A 14,490-nucleotide genomic window follows, 5' to 3' on the forward strand; every position below is an offset into this window, starting at 1 on the left:
AACCTTTGCCACTTCCATGTCTTTACCACGTGTATGATAATATTAACACTAAAATGCTATGGCAATCTGATAACCAGGGGAGTTGGTGAAAACTCTCGGATTTGCTGCATCAGACCACCAAATTAATGTATAAAGAGAATTACTTTGTACAGACAGTTCCCTAACACTTTGTGGAACAGGGGCCATTTGCAAGCCTTTCGGCCTGATTCCCATGATTGGTGATTGGATAGCCTCCTCTAGGGCTATCCAATAAGCTTAGCCGGCAAGGAAAAATCCAGAAAGTAGCCCCGTTTACGCTGAAGCGGCCGAAAACACACACACATTTTACCGAATGTGTGTTTTCTGGACAAAATGTGTTTATTGAGCGATCTAATTGGATAGCCTGGTAATAAATATTGGTGGAACATCAGAAAAAAAAGGTGAAAAATGTAGTTTTTTGATCCCAATGTTTTTTCAGGAGTCTTTGAGTACCACCCTTAGAAAGTAATAATTTTCTACAGACATCAACCATTATCATTCTAAAATATGATGTAACATATAAATGACATCTTGGTGATGAAAACAGTATAATTATCAATAAGTTAGGTACCTAACACTGAGCATTAGATTATAACCGGAATAATTATATACGTACATACATTTAATAATTGTAAGGCACATAATAACATGCACTTTCTATTTGTAGAGACTTACCAGCTGGTTTAACCCTTTCCAGGTGTAGACTGATATTTAATTTACCAGATATTACATGATTAGTGTTCATTCTAGCACCTTGTATCTTCCAAAACCCATGCAGTTCCTTGCACTTGGCTGTGATGCTTCTAGCAATGGCCCTTATTCTGATTGAGTCGGACGGCTGTGTGTTCGGTGGGGCGGCGAATGTATTGTGATTGCGCATGTGCAGAGGCGTTTCTGCGCATGTGCGAATGCCTCGCATGCCCAAACACGGCGTGAACTCCGTGCAGAAAAGGATCGTTCGGAACCATCCGAGCAGGTGGTGGAGAGGGGTGTGAAGGGATGTTTTGGGCTCATTACCATATGCGCACGCCCTGCGTTTCTTGGGTGTTCCCGTGAAAACGCTGGGCGTATAGTGGTACTAGCTCCACTAGGGAGCTATTTTTGCACATCTGCACACCAAATATTTGTAATGTTTTGAAGAGAGACCCCCAAATGATTTAATCAAGCGAAGGGGGTGCTGTTCCCAACAGTCGGGTATATAGTATTTTAAGACAGAAGAAACGCTGGGCGTATGCATGGTAATCCGGCCCTGATGCACGTGTGGGGGGCGGACAGCTGACATAGACGGATGTGAGCTGCCCGCCCATATCCCTGCATTCACACGGAAAAATGTCTGAGTGGTCTTGAGCACTCTGGGTTGCCTGACCGCTCGGTCTATCATTCGATGGTCGGCAACCATTGGAGAATGGGGAGGTTCCCACAAATGGAGAAGGTGTTCACATGAAACATCCACTCGCTCAGCGTCTTACCGCATTCGGTGTGAGTGATCCGTACGGTAGGCAGGGCTAAGAACACTCGGTGGCCGTCCTAAATGCGCATCCGTCCGAGTCAACTAAAATACCATAGAGTGGTCTGTACTTCAGCAGTGATATGCAGACCAGACCCCAGGCAGTGAATAGGAACTGTACAGGTGTTTAAAGATGCAGGGTGCTAGATTGAACACTAAGGAATTTCCCCACACATACAGCCGGCCTAAAATCTTTTATGAGCATAAAAAAACATCAACACAAAACCAAACAACTGTAAGCCACTTACCAAGGTAGAGGGAAGCATTTTCCTTCTTGACATTGTCATCTAAGTAAGTTGGACCCAGGGTGTATATGGGTGTGGATCCCATGCCAATGAGAATCTGAGCACAGATGAACAAAGCTACATAGAGGGAATGGTCTTTCCCACCTGAGTCTCTGGGGCACATTGATGACTCTAAAGGATCTTTGGCAGTAGAGTTGCCATTCATGCACAACCCTTCATTTGAAACAGATGAGTTCAGCTCCTGAATTTGATATGGCGGAGAAATGAAATGAGGTAAAGAGAACAAAGCCGCTCCCACGGCAATAAACAACCCTCCTATTGCAAGCCAACGTGGTCTACGTCCTCGTCCACCAAAGTAACTGATGAAAACCACCACTAAGAGGCTGCCAATGTCGAAACAACTCACCAGAAGACCAGACTCTGAACTCTTTAAACTAAACCTCCTCTCAATAGTGGTAATGACACTGCTTAAATAACCAGACACCATTAATGACTGGATGAAAGTCAAAAAGCTCATGCAGACAAGGAAACACCGGGAATCTGTTAATGCAATGCCAAGGCAGCGGCTGCTTTTTATTGTAGAAAGTGTCACTGATTGAGAAATGCTTTTTTTACTGTTTGTGAGGCTGTTTTCTACATTTCCTGCAACTTGAAAACCAGAAACTGCAAAAGGAAAGATTGTCCTAGTGGAAGGTCCACAGCTTTGAGAAGACAGGTTCCGGTGATGGCCAATTTTCAACCCCGATTCTCTCGGACAACTATGCAAAAAACTTCTTGCTCCAATGACTGCTGTTTGAGATGTATCCACCACTTGTGGTTGGAATTCTTGGACGTTTGCCTTACAACAACCATTTAAGACGGGCAAACTGAGCGACCTGTCATTTTTTTCCATGAGTTCTCTTTGACCATCATGGTGGCTGTCCTCACAGTGATAAGTGACACTAAACAGCTCCATATCAGGGTCTTCTAAAGCCATGGTCAGAAAATATCCCTTGCTAAAATAAAATATCAATAAAATATCAAACTATGTATAAATCGACCATACGTCATAATCGAATCCATTTCAAATTACTTTCCATCTTGCCAGATCCTTTTCTGTCTATAGACCATCGGAGATTCTGCAAAGTGTTGCTACTATCCATAAATGTATTACTATGAACTTAATAGTCTTTAATGTAAATGTCTCCTCTGTTAACAGAAAAACAGCCGAGCAGCTGTTCCTGTGCAGATTCCCTGTAAACTGTTCCATCCGGGTAAGATGTTCATCAACAAAGAAGAGGCATTAGAAAAGAGGAGGCCTCAGCATGTGATACAGTACACTGCCATTGTGCAATCTCCATCATCTTTCACAGCATCGGTTCCACCACAGACAGCAGTTCTTTCGTCCCCATTGTCTCCAGTAAAGACTCCACCGACAATTATGCTGATCTGTAATGCAGAGAGAGAAAAGAAGGTCAGCACACTGCTTCTGTCAGCAAAGCACAGCAGTAGCTCAAGGCAAAACCTAAATGTTACTTGTGCACACTCTCCTTTATTTTACTTTCTTCTATCTCATCCTATTTCATACTGATGTTCAATGATATATCCATACAATGCTGTCAAAATCAAAAAAAATATTATTTTAATTTGACATTAATCTGTATAAATGCGATACAATGAAGGTCACCGCTTCTCAGCATGTTTAGGTCCCAAATGTAAAGTGGCAATGGTTTTAAGATAAAATTGTTGCAATTTAAAATTTAGTATTTAAGCATTAAGTATTTAGGTACTTGTTTCCTATCTGGGCGCCCGCTAAGTTAATTGCGCACCATGCTATTCTCCGTAGAGAAATCGGATCGCATCGCATCGTACACATACACGATATTGAACGATGCGATGCGATGCGATGCGATCCGATTCGATTTCCCATAGGAAACAATGTTAAATGGCTCAATTTAGCCAAATTATCATAGGAACAATAGTAAATGGGCCAAAAACACCCCTGAACATTGAAATGTCCCCCCAAAAGTAGTTGATGCCACCCCGCCATCAACGTGAACCCGAAGCGTGGCGAGCGCAGCGAGCCCGCGAGGGGCGGCGGTACGCGTCCTCCGACCTTTTCATGCCCTACTATCCACGTCGGCGTGGAGTGAGAATAGAATAGTGTGGCGAGCGCAGCGAGCCACCGAGCCCGAAGCGTGGCGAGCGCAGCGAGCCCCGCGAGGGGACGCGGATACCTTCACAGGTAAACGCGTCCGTTCGCGGGCTTCCCAGGTGTCCGCGTCGCCATGGACACCTGGGAAGCCCGCGAGGGGACGCGTATAACTGTGAAGGTATCCGCGTCCCCTCGCGGGGCTCGCTGCGCTCGCCACGCTTCGGGCTCGGTGGCTCGCTGCGCTCGCCACACTATTCTATTCTCACTCCACGCCGACGTGGATAGTAGGGCATGAAAAGGTCGGAGGACGCGTACCGCCGCCCCTCGCGGGCTCGCTGCGCTCGCCACGCTTCGGGTTCACGTTGATGGCGGGGTGGCGTCAACTACTTTTGGGGGGACATTTCAATGTTCAGGGGTGTTTTTGGCCCATTTACTATTGTTCCTATGAGAATTTGGCTAAATTGAGCCATTTCACATTGTTTCCTATGGGAAATCGAATCGGATCGCATCGCATCGCATCGCATCGTTCAATATCGTGTATGTGTACGATGCGATGCGATCCGATTTCATTACGGTGCCGTACGTAGAAAACCTGGGCGCCCAGATAGGAAACAAGTACCAGTATTTAATATTTATTTATTGTTTCTTATATAGCGCAGCATATTCCGTTGCGCTTTACAACATATTGGGAAGCATTGGCTTAGTACAGGGGTTCCCAATCTTTTTCTAATCACGGCACCCTAGAGTATCAGAATTTTTCCAAGGCACCCTAGGCCCAAAAAAATATATATCAAATTAAGTAGATTGTGTTTATATGTGCTTTTTAGGTTCAGTTATGTGGTAAAGGGCAGGATTTGGTTCTGATTGTACACATTTTATGATTGGCAGCCACCAGCAATGGTTTTGTTCAGAAATAATTGATCATAAATAATTTGAATTGGTCCTGGACGACCAACCCGAAGCACCCCTGCAAGTGTCCCGAGGCACCCCAGGGAGCCTAGGCGCACAGTTTGGGAACCACTGGCTTAGTAAATAAACTTCTTAAGCCAGTATTTCCAAACTGGATGCCGTGGAAATTGCAGGGCCTCCTCGGGTTGGTGGTCCAGGACCAATTCAAATATAATTTGTATGGTGATTGTAATAAGCAAAACCAGTGCTTGTGGTTACCATTCATAAAATATAAACAGAAGTGAATACTGTCCTTTACCACATCACTGAAACTAAAGATGCCCATACATTAGGCGATATACATGCGATTTGGTCACTTTTTAAGCTATTGCAGCGATCAATCGCATAAAAGTGTCCAAATCCCATGTATTTGACAGCAGGTCCAATGTGGCGCATGGTCCAATGTGCATCGCACTGGAGTCTGCAGAAGTGATCTGTTGGAACAGAGCCAAGACAAAATCTTGTGCGATATCTCCAACACAAAAGGACCGGATACAATATATCACATGCGATCCTTCTGTCAAAGGGGGATTGCAGGCGACTTCTTCCATCTGAGAAGTCGCCCTAATGTATGCCCAGTTTAAGGATAACATATAAACAGAACTTATTCAAATGTAAGATTTTTTCTTAGAACTGAGTCGGGATAATGTCACCAGCATTCTTCCTACTAATACCCCTTTCACATCGCAAATGCCAGGTCACACCCTGGGTTTAGGACGCTGATGTCATCAGGAGGTCGGAGCATCTGTATATCACTGGAAGATGCAGCACTTGGAGATGATGCTGCCTCCTCTCTATAGTGTGAACGGGACCCGGGTCGCTGGACCCGGGTTATCTTTTACACTGCCCAGCAACCCAGGTCCAACCCTTCTTTCAACCTGGGTTAAATTGCCAGGTTACTGGACATGGGATTTTTCAAAAGGCCCTTTCACACCGCGCAGGGACCTTAGTTATTTGTGTGGTGTGAAAGGGGTATAAATTTGTGGGCCCTTCTAATATTAATGAGAAGACAGACTATCAGTTCACTGGGAGCCAGTGGTTCATTATTAGTAACCCACGGAGGTAGAAAAGTGATGTGGCTAGTTTCTAGTAAAGTGGAGATTACAGAATACATTCTGCAACGGTTTGGCTGGATCTGGGTCAGCAAACGAATCTGCCATACCTTTACAACTTTGTGCTCTATCATTCAGCCTCTTTGCTATTAAAGTACAAACTACTGACAATGAAGCACTTTACCGCAGGCTGGGTTAATGTGATAGCAGTGTCTCTGGCAAGCTTCAAAAAGCTGAATAAAATCAGCAAGGTAATATGACAAGGAAGCCAACATAGCATAGAATGCGGAGAGTAAAAGGCATCTAGGGGGACTACATTGAATCCATTTCCATTGTCTCAGAGCCCTAATGCAGACTTTGATAGAACACTGGCTCCAGGTCAGTATAACTAATGATGTCTCCTCTATTCTGATATTATCGTCTCCATCGTTAATTACTTTACCATCAAAGTAAGACTTCCTTTGCCATCCTCTCATATACATATCATTAATATTTGGTAGCTTCTCTGTTGCAAGGCAATTCAACTCATGGAAAAATATATTCTTAGGGTGGTGTTATACATTTCATTAATGTCTTTCCTTATATAGGGGCAATTCATGAAAAATGTCGACAGCGTGAACAGATTGACATGAAAAAAGTAGACGCACGACAAGGTCAACATGAGTTTTTCATGAATCTTTTTTTAAACTGGCTTGTTCTTACAATCGCCATCCATGACTGCGTAGATGGAAAATATAATAGTGCCTGAGCCCGAGGGTACTCGTTACACTAATTGGGGGTCCAAGTTGACAGTTGTCGACATAGACTCCAAAAAAGGTGTAAAACTCATATTGACCTATTAATGTGTCTACCTTTTTAACCTGTTGACTCTATCAACCTATTGCATGTTGACCATTTGGGGTCGACCTATTGACTATCTATCTAGACACTGTTAATCTAATAATCCACACCCAGGAGATAGATGGCCCCTGTATCCATCTGCAAGATCAGAGAGCCGCATCCAAGGCTTCCTCAGACTGGACGTTGGCTCGACAAATGACACATCACAGAGGTAATCAATGGGAGTATACAGTTAACATGTCTGTCAATGATGAAGTTTAAAGACACATTGCATTGGACATGCAGCACAGCCAATGCATGTGTGTATGGACAACCAACCAACTGACCCGTTATGTCGCAGCAGGAACAGCAGAAAATTACATCACAACTGGACGTTCAAATTTAAACGCCCACCCAGTTCTAATGTCTTGTTAGACGGGCCGACTGGTAAGTGTGTATAGCTTACTAAATTGTCCGAATGATCAGAGGTGTCTGTTGGTAGGCGGGGTGGTCATCTCAAGTGTGTACCCTGCCTAAGTGGTCAATTCATTTAGCTGCGAGAGGAGGTGAGTTGCCGTTGCATTCGCGTAGAAACTCTACCTTTTTTATTTTTTACACGGGCTCTAATAAAGATTATAAAATCTGTATATAGAAAAAAAAAAAAGAATGAGACAATGATGAATCAGTGATCTAATAAGCAATTACGCAATCACTCAAAGGTGTAAATACCTGATGTAGAACTAAGCTTAAAAAAATAAAATCCCCAAATAAAATATGATATAAGAAAGATATCAGGACACGCTATATTTAAAAATATAGATCTATGTATTTATTCATGTAGATTTCAAGACAATATACAAATAATAACCACACTAATAAAATCTCGACGGGTGAAAAACCCAATAAATATATATATTTTTTTTAAAAGGTACTTGTGTATTATCATGGCGCCCGTCACGTCGCATCGCATTAATTAAGGTATGCGATGGCATGCGATGGACCCAATTTGAGGCTTTTCCCGGGATGAGTGTACAATTTTAATATCGCGTCGCATGGCATGCCATTATAATGGCATGCTATGCGATGCGACACGATTTCAATGTTATATTTCACCCAGACCCGATTTTTAATTGTATCCCCACCCTGATGGGTAATGACAATGTTAAATGCCCCCCCATTGTTAACGCCACCCCACTATCAATGCCAACCCGAAGCGCGGCGAGCGCGGCGAGCGCAGCGAGCCCACAAGGGGCGGCGGTACGCGTCCTCCGACCTTTTCATACCCGCATTACTTCACAAGTATTACGCGTCCGCTCGCCACGCTTCGGGCTTGGTGGGGTGGCGTTAACAATGGGGGGGCATTTGAACATAGTCATTACCCATCAGGGTGGGTGTACAATGTAAAATCGGGTCTGGTGGGGGGCATTTAACATAGGAATCAGGCATCTGTGTGCCTGTACAATGAAAAAATCGGGTATAATCGCGTCTCATCGCATGCCATCATATGGCATGGCATGCGATGCGACACGATTTTGTGGTTGTACAATGCCCTGCGTTGGAAATCGGGGGTGCCTTGATAATACACAAGTACCAAAAAAAATAATAATTATCGACGGGTCGTGCAACGGATTGTGCGCACATCTTGAGTCATATCGGTACGATGCGCGGTCCTGTTGGCCGAGAGGTTGGCCCTCAGATCAGATGTGCTGCATGTCTGATCTGTCGACTTTCACTGCAGTTGTAAGCAGATCGTACTTGCTTTTAAAGCACATAGGATCGCTCGTTCGAACGCACTTTCGACCTGTATACGACCAGGATTTATGCAGGTCATTCTGGTGTATGGCCAGCTTTAATAATAATTTTATTTAAAGAAATCCTCAGTATGTGTTTCAAATATGGATCACAGAGTTCACCTGATTGTAAGGATTGTAAATGTTTCATATTATCTCCTTTGTTAAGACAAAAGTTTTGATTTATTGTATCAGATTTGTAATATTTGTTAAAATTCCAGGGAACAATACATGGCAAATGTCCCTGGTGCTTTTTGTCCATTTAGAACAGTCTCGGAGTACATATGTCTATAATTAAAGTTTCCATGTTCAGAGCTGTCTGTAACTAATAGGCGGAATGGCACAAAATTGGGAGTATACTAATCAAAGCACAGAAAGAAGGATTCTTAAACCTGGTAGCTAATTTTGGCACTTCTGAGCAATATCATTTGAAATATCAGCCAGTGTGTATGCCTCCAAAGACACAAGATGCACGCTACCCGGGGTCGTGAATAAACTGCCCCCGTCGAGGGCCATGCTGCAGATTGTCGATTTTGCCAGCTGCGGAGAACACCCAGTTCATATGGGCTTTAGGAAACATATTTCCAGAATCAGGAAACGGAAGAAAATATGGCTCCATACAAGGAAATTGAATGAAAAAGGTACCAATAAATAAGTGGAACTTAAAATTAAATTAAATTTTTTTCCACTTTGTAAAAACTAAAAAAAGAAATAATCTGCACTTAAGAGAATGTGCATAACCGTCTCATCAGCAATGTCATGGAACGAGGCGAGAGCACTGAGAACAAGAGCAATTCCTCTGGGACGTCAGTTCAGTTTCTTCTGCAATTTTTTTTTACCAATACCCAAAAATATAATTTTGATTTTTCTTAGTTATTAATTTTGTTGGACCAAATTCAGATGCCGCTATTGTACAAAATCAGTCAATGTGTACTTATTGCGCATGTGTCTGAGACGCATTTTGGCCCTTATGCTAGTTCAGTGGCAAAGGCAAATGGACAAAACCATGTGCACTGCAGGGGGGGGGCAATGTTACATGTGTAGTGAGAGTTAGATTTGGGTGGGGTTTGACTTTAAAGTGAGATCTATATTGCAGTGTAAAAATAAAGGAGCCAATATTTACCCTGCACAGAAACTCACCCAAATATTTCTCTCTCTCTGCACAGGTTACATCGGATTCGGTATGAAATCCCGACGGTTAAAATCCCGACAGGGTCAAAATACTGAATACTGACAAGGTCAAAATCCCGACAAGGACAAAATCCCGACAGGGACAAAATCCCGACATCTGAAATCCAGACAGGGACAAAATACCGACATATAGAATGTACAGGTGAAACAGTCAACATGACTTTGTGTCGACAGGTCGCGAGGTCGACATGGGTTTTTTCACAGTTTTTTTACCCGAATGTCGACACAGTCGACATGGACACAGTTGGAAGTGAACCGCAGCCGCTCGCAATGCTTCGGGCACGGTGCCTCGCTGTGCTCGGCACATTATTTTGTTCTCCCACCACGCCCTAGTGGATGGTAGGGCATGAAATACCGCCTCTCGGCACATGTCGGGTCAAAAAACTGTGAAAAAACCCATGTCGACCTTGCGACCTGTCGACGGAAAGTCATGTTGACTGTTTCACCTGTACATTCTATATGTCGGTATTTTGACCCTGTCGTGATTTCAAATATCGGGATTTTGTCCTTGTCGGGATTTTAAATGTCGGGATTTTGTCCTTGTCGGTATTATGACCCATTCGTGATTTTGACCATGTCGGGATTTTGACCGTCGGGATTTTGACTGCATCCCGTTACATCTGCCCCACCTGCAGTGCACATGGTTTTGTCCATTTGAGAAGGAATTTGTCTTTGCGAGTTAACCAGAATAATGGCCTTTGTGTATAAGTATATTTTAGATAAGAAATAGCATTAATAAATGTGACTTTCTTGTAAATAACTGTCCAGATTTTTAGGAGAGATGTATGAAGCAGTGAAAAGATTGGAGAAATGAGCCAGTAGAGAAGTTGCCCGTGGCAACCAATTAGATTCTATGTATAATTGTATAGCATGCAATTGATAAATGTTACTGCTAAACTACATTTCTGTCTGTGGTTGTTGTGAATAAATATACATATTGTTGTTCCTGCAGTATTCACGGAGGATACACAAAATGTGACCATGAAGATTAATGTGAATCTGACACTTACGCTTGCATGCGCCAGGAGACACAGGCAAAGTAAGGGCATACTGCGAACAGATGCAGACTGGCACAGAGACGCATAACCAGCTGTCATATCATTTGCAGGTATTTGTGACCACCATGCATCAGGCAGGTGCAAATATATAATGGTGACAGTAGCCTTTTTTTAATTGCTACACTAACACAAGGGAAACTTAAACATAAGTAGGTAGTAGTAGCAATTATGTTATTCCCAATTGCACAGCAGTACAGTACACTGATATTAAGAGCTACATGTCAGTGTACAATATAGTACCTTTGTTTTGTAGCTGGTATAGGGGAATCCCTTCTTCAGATAGCAATACTGCCAAGCCTTGTGTGTTTACATTGCCATCAGTAACACAGCTTATCCGCTGTGTACATACAATTTTATCCAGTATATAGACCTGAGGTTATAAGGGTCATATCCAAAGGTCATAATAACAAAACCAGCAGGAAGATAATACAATGTAATCTGGACACAGTATTCCCCTTATATATTATCCAATGGAAATGGGGTTGTCTTGCTCATTTATGTATTGTTAGGCGCTGCGGAACTGTTGTGGTATAAATAATGAAAAAATATATATATATATATATATATATATATATATATATATATGCAGCAGAGATTTATGGCACTCCTCCAGTCGTACACAGTTTGTGGTCAACGTTTCGGAAAAGCTTTACTTCATTTTTCAAGACATAAATTGGTGCAATACTGTATTGCACCAATTTATGTCTTGAAAAAGGAAGCAAAGCTCTTCTGATACGTTGACCACAAACTATGTACCTTGTCCATTTTTTCCCAGACGGCACCCCAGCATTCCATGGATGTAAGATTTGAGTGCCTGCAACCATGGATTATATATATATACTTCTCATTTGTGGCTATATATATATATATATAGCCACAAATGAGAAGTATATTCAGGGATTTACAAAAGCGTCCTTTTTTAATATGTGCGATAACGATATTGTTAACGATATTATTGTGAATATTGTCTAGTGCGTATGTACCTTAAAAGACCTACAGCTGGCACTTCAGTATAGCCAATCTATGTGCTTAGCTGAGGCTGGACAGCATTCAAAACATGGGCAATAAACACAAAGTTTGCAACATACACAACACATTATTGCACCTGCCAATGCCTTTCCAGTGCATATGTTGTAAACAGCCAAAATAGGAGCAGTTATCCCGTTCTAGGCAGTGAACGGATTTTGTATTTATTTTTATTCCAACATGAAAGGAGATCATATATGGGGCGAGATGTACTAAGCCTTGAAAAGTGAAAAAATGGAGAGTGATAAACAAGCAACCAATCAGCTCCTACCTGTCATTTTTCCAACCCAGCCTGTGACATGGCAGGTGGGAGCTGATTGGCTGGTTGTTTATCACTCTCCATTTGATCACTTTTCAAGCTTAGTACATCTCGCCCTAAATGTTTTGACAGGTGCTGCAGAAGGAGATGTAGTTCTAGGGCTCAGGAGGACATACCAAGGAGAGGAGAGTAATTTAATAATGTGCCAATGCATAGAATGCAGTCAGTGGAGCCGCAGATTGGTTACTTTAGGAACCTGCTATGCGTTATTGCAAGACTTTAGGAAGTGATGTCATGAAATATATATAATAAATATAATCAGAGCAGGACATCAGAGGGTTACTAGAGAAGGTATCTGGAACATTGGGGGCTCTTTCCCTAAAGTGCCCAGTCAATGCATAGATGGCACACACAGGCCACCAGTGTCAGGGCAGCATTCCTGCCTGGCTCCCCTTTGTTCCATGTAATCCCATCCTCTGCCTTTGTTCCATTCCCCTTGCTGCCTGCAGTGCTGAGAGGTAGGAGAGGAGGATACAAAGCCAGGGGCAGGAGCATTACAGCAGATGTCAGACATAACAGGACAGTGCAGGGAGGGTGAGGTATGGAATCAGGGCTTGGGCACTCACAATGTCTTCCAGGTCTCCATGTGTGTCCTCCTCAGTCACCAGCATGCGTGCTTCCCTGGGTATAGAGGAGGGAGCCTCCTGCAGCGGCTTCCCGGGGCTGTGCCCTCTGCTTGGTCCCGTTATCCCACTAGACATGTGGGATTTCCCTGCCCGGGCATCCACCACCACTCTCTCGCCTGCCTCCTCCCAGCTCAGAGCTCTATGCAAGGGGCAGCGAGAGCAGAGCGGAGACCGGCGGTGCCCAATGAGCGGCCGGCATCTGCATTGTCAGTCTGCTGCTCGTCGTTCTCCCCCCTCCCCACCTGCTGGAAGCGCCGCCCGCCCGCCGCCTTCTGTGCTGCTGCTCTGTCTGCTGCTCACTCACACTCACTGCCTGACTGGGGATATTGAGTGACAGGGACTGCAGTGAGGTCCCCTGGGTCTATCCTTTATTGAGGACAAGTAGAATTGGGCGCTTTGTTCTGCCCCTGGTTTAGTCACTAGCCTTGGAAACTAATGTTGGAGTGAGAGAACCTAATGCCTTCACTATATTTCCTTTATTCAGGACTTCAGGTTGGAAATGTAATAGATACTGGAAAGCAGAGGTACAGTCCTGGCTGGGACCATAAGGGGCGAACATGTAACTTTTGAGGGTTCTGCACCTTAAGGTGCCCATACACTAATGCGGTATTGCCCTTTTCCACATGATTTCAGAGCATCAAGACCAGTGGTTGAAGTGAAAATTTTCGAAGTGGGGGTGGCGCGCGCTCCAGAAGAGGGGGCGTGGCCACTCAAAAGGGGTGTGGTCACACAAAGCTAGAGGAGTGGCTTCATCACAATAGGGGTGTGGTTATGAATGCCACATACCATAATATGCGATGCACATGATGCAACACACCGTAATGCCCATTACACATTATACCACACACCGGAATGGCCATTATACATGATGCCAGACACCGTAATGCCCATTATAGATTATGGAACACATTGTGATGCCCATTACATATTATGCCACATAAGTCCCACTTACCCACATGCTCATTGCTAGGAGTTTATTTCACAATGCCAGGGACTTGCCCGATGCCAAGAGGGTTCCATTCTTGTTACCATGGGGGATTACATGCTCGTTGTCAAGGGGGCTTTTTCTCACGGTGACAGCCGCCACAATGGAAGCGCCGTGGCTGCCTGTCCACTCGGCCAGGGCCGGTGCTAGGGTGTCTGGCGCCCCCCTGCAATCTGACATTTTGCGCCCTCCCTTCCATTGCTCATATAGGGCGGGATGTTATAACATCCGCGGCCCCCCTTCGCCGGACATCGCATTTTTAATAACGGCATATGCTATAACATATGCCGTTATTCATGCAAGGGACAGCTCTTGCGGTAAGAGCTGTCCCTTGCGATGCGGTGCCGGCACTGGACTTCCGGGTCTGTGACCCGGGAGTCCATCTGCGCATGCGCAGACCCCGGCGCCGGCCGCAGGGCACGCTGGGAGGGATCCGTGACGGATCCCTCAAACAGCGCTGCGGTAAGAAGCCCATAGGCTTCTGCAGGGATTCGCCAGCTTTAGCTGGCGATTCCCTCCGCAGCGCTGACACTGCGGAGGCGCCATATAGCATATAGAAATGCGGTAGAAACCCCGAAAACGGGGTTTTTACCGCATTTCTGCTATATAGCATCCCGCCCAAAGTGATAACTCTTGCTACCAAAAAACATTTTGTTCCAGTAGCTATGCCCATTTGTTTTTTTTGTTACAGTTTCCCTTTCACATGATTTTTAATGGTTGATAAGTGTTTGTGTCAGTATTTTGGAGTAAAAGTTGCATTTTACTATGAAGA

The 14,490-nt window shown here is 44.1% G+C and overlaps 1 protein-coding gene across 2 annotated transcripts in view; it reads right to left on the bottom strand.

Moving 5' to 3' along the window:
• The window catches only part of SLCO5A1 (solute carrier organic anion transporter family member 5A1), a 76,559-nt gene extending 63,600 nt beyond the window's left edge, over positions 1-12,959 (bottom strand). For both annotated transcript variants that reach the window (XM_083187229.1, XM_083187228.1), the window contains exons 1-2: positions 12,674-12,959; positions 1,774-3,198 (exon numbers count right to left, since the gene is read on the bottom strand). In XM_083187229.1, coding sequence (XP_083043355.1) covers positions 1,774-2,746 — 973 coding nt within the window. In that variant the 5' untranslated portion in view covers positions 2,747-3,198; positions 12,674-12,959. The remainder of the gene's footprint in view (positions 1-1,773; positions 3,199-12,673) is intronic.
• Between the last annotated feature and the right edge of the window lie 1,531 nt (positions 12,960-14,490).

Source organism: Crinia signifera, chromosome 5, assembly GCF_055691185.1.
Source record: "Crinia signifera chromosome 5, ASM5569118v1, whole genome shotgun sequence".
Lineage (NCBI taxonomy): Eukaryota > Metazoa > Chordata > Amphibia > Anura > Myobatrachidae > Crinia > Crinia signifera.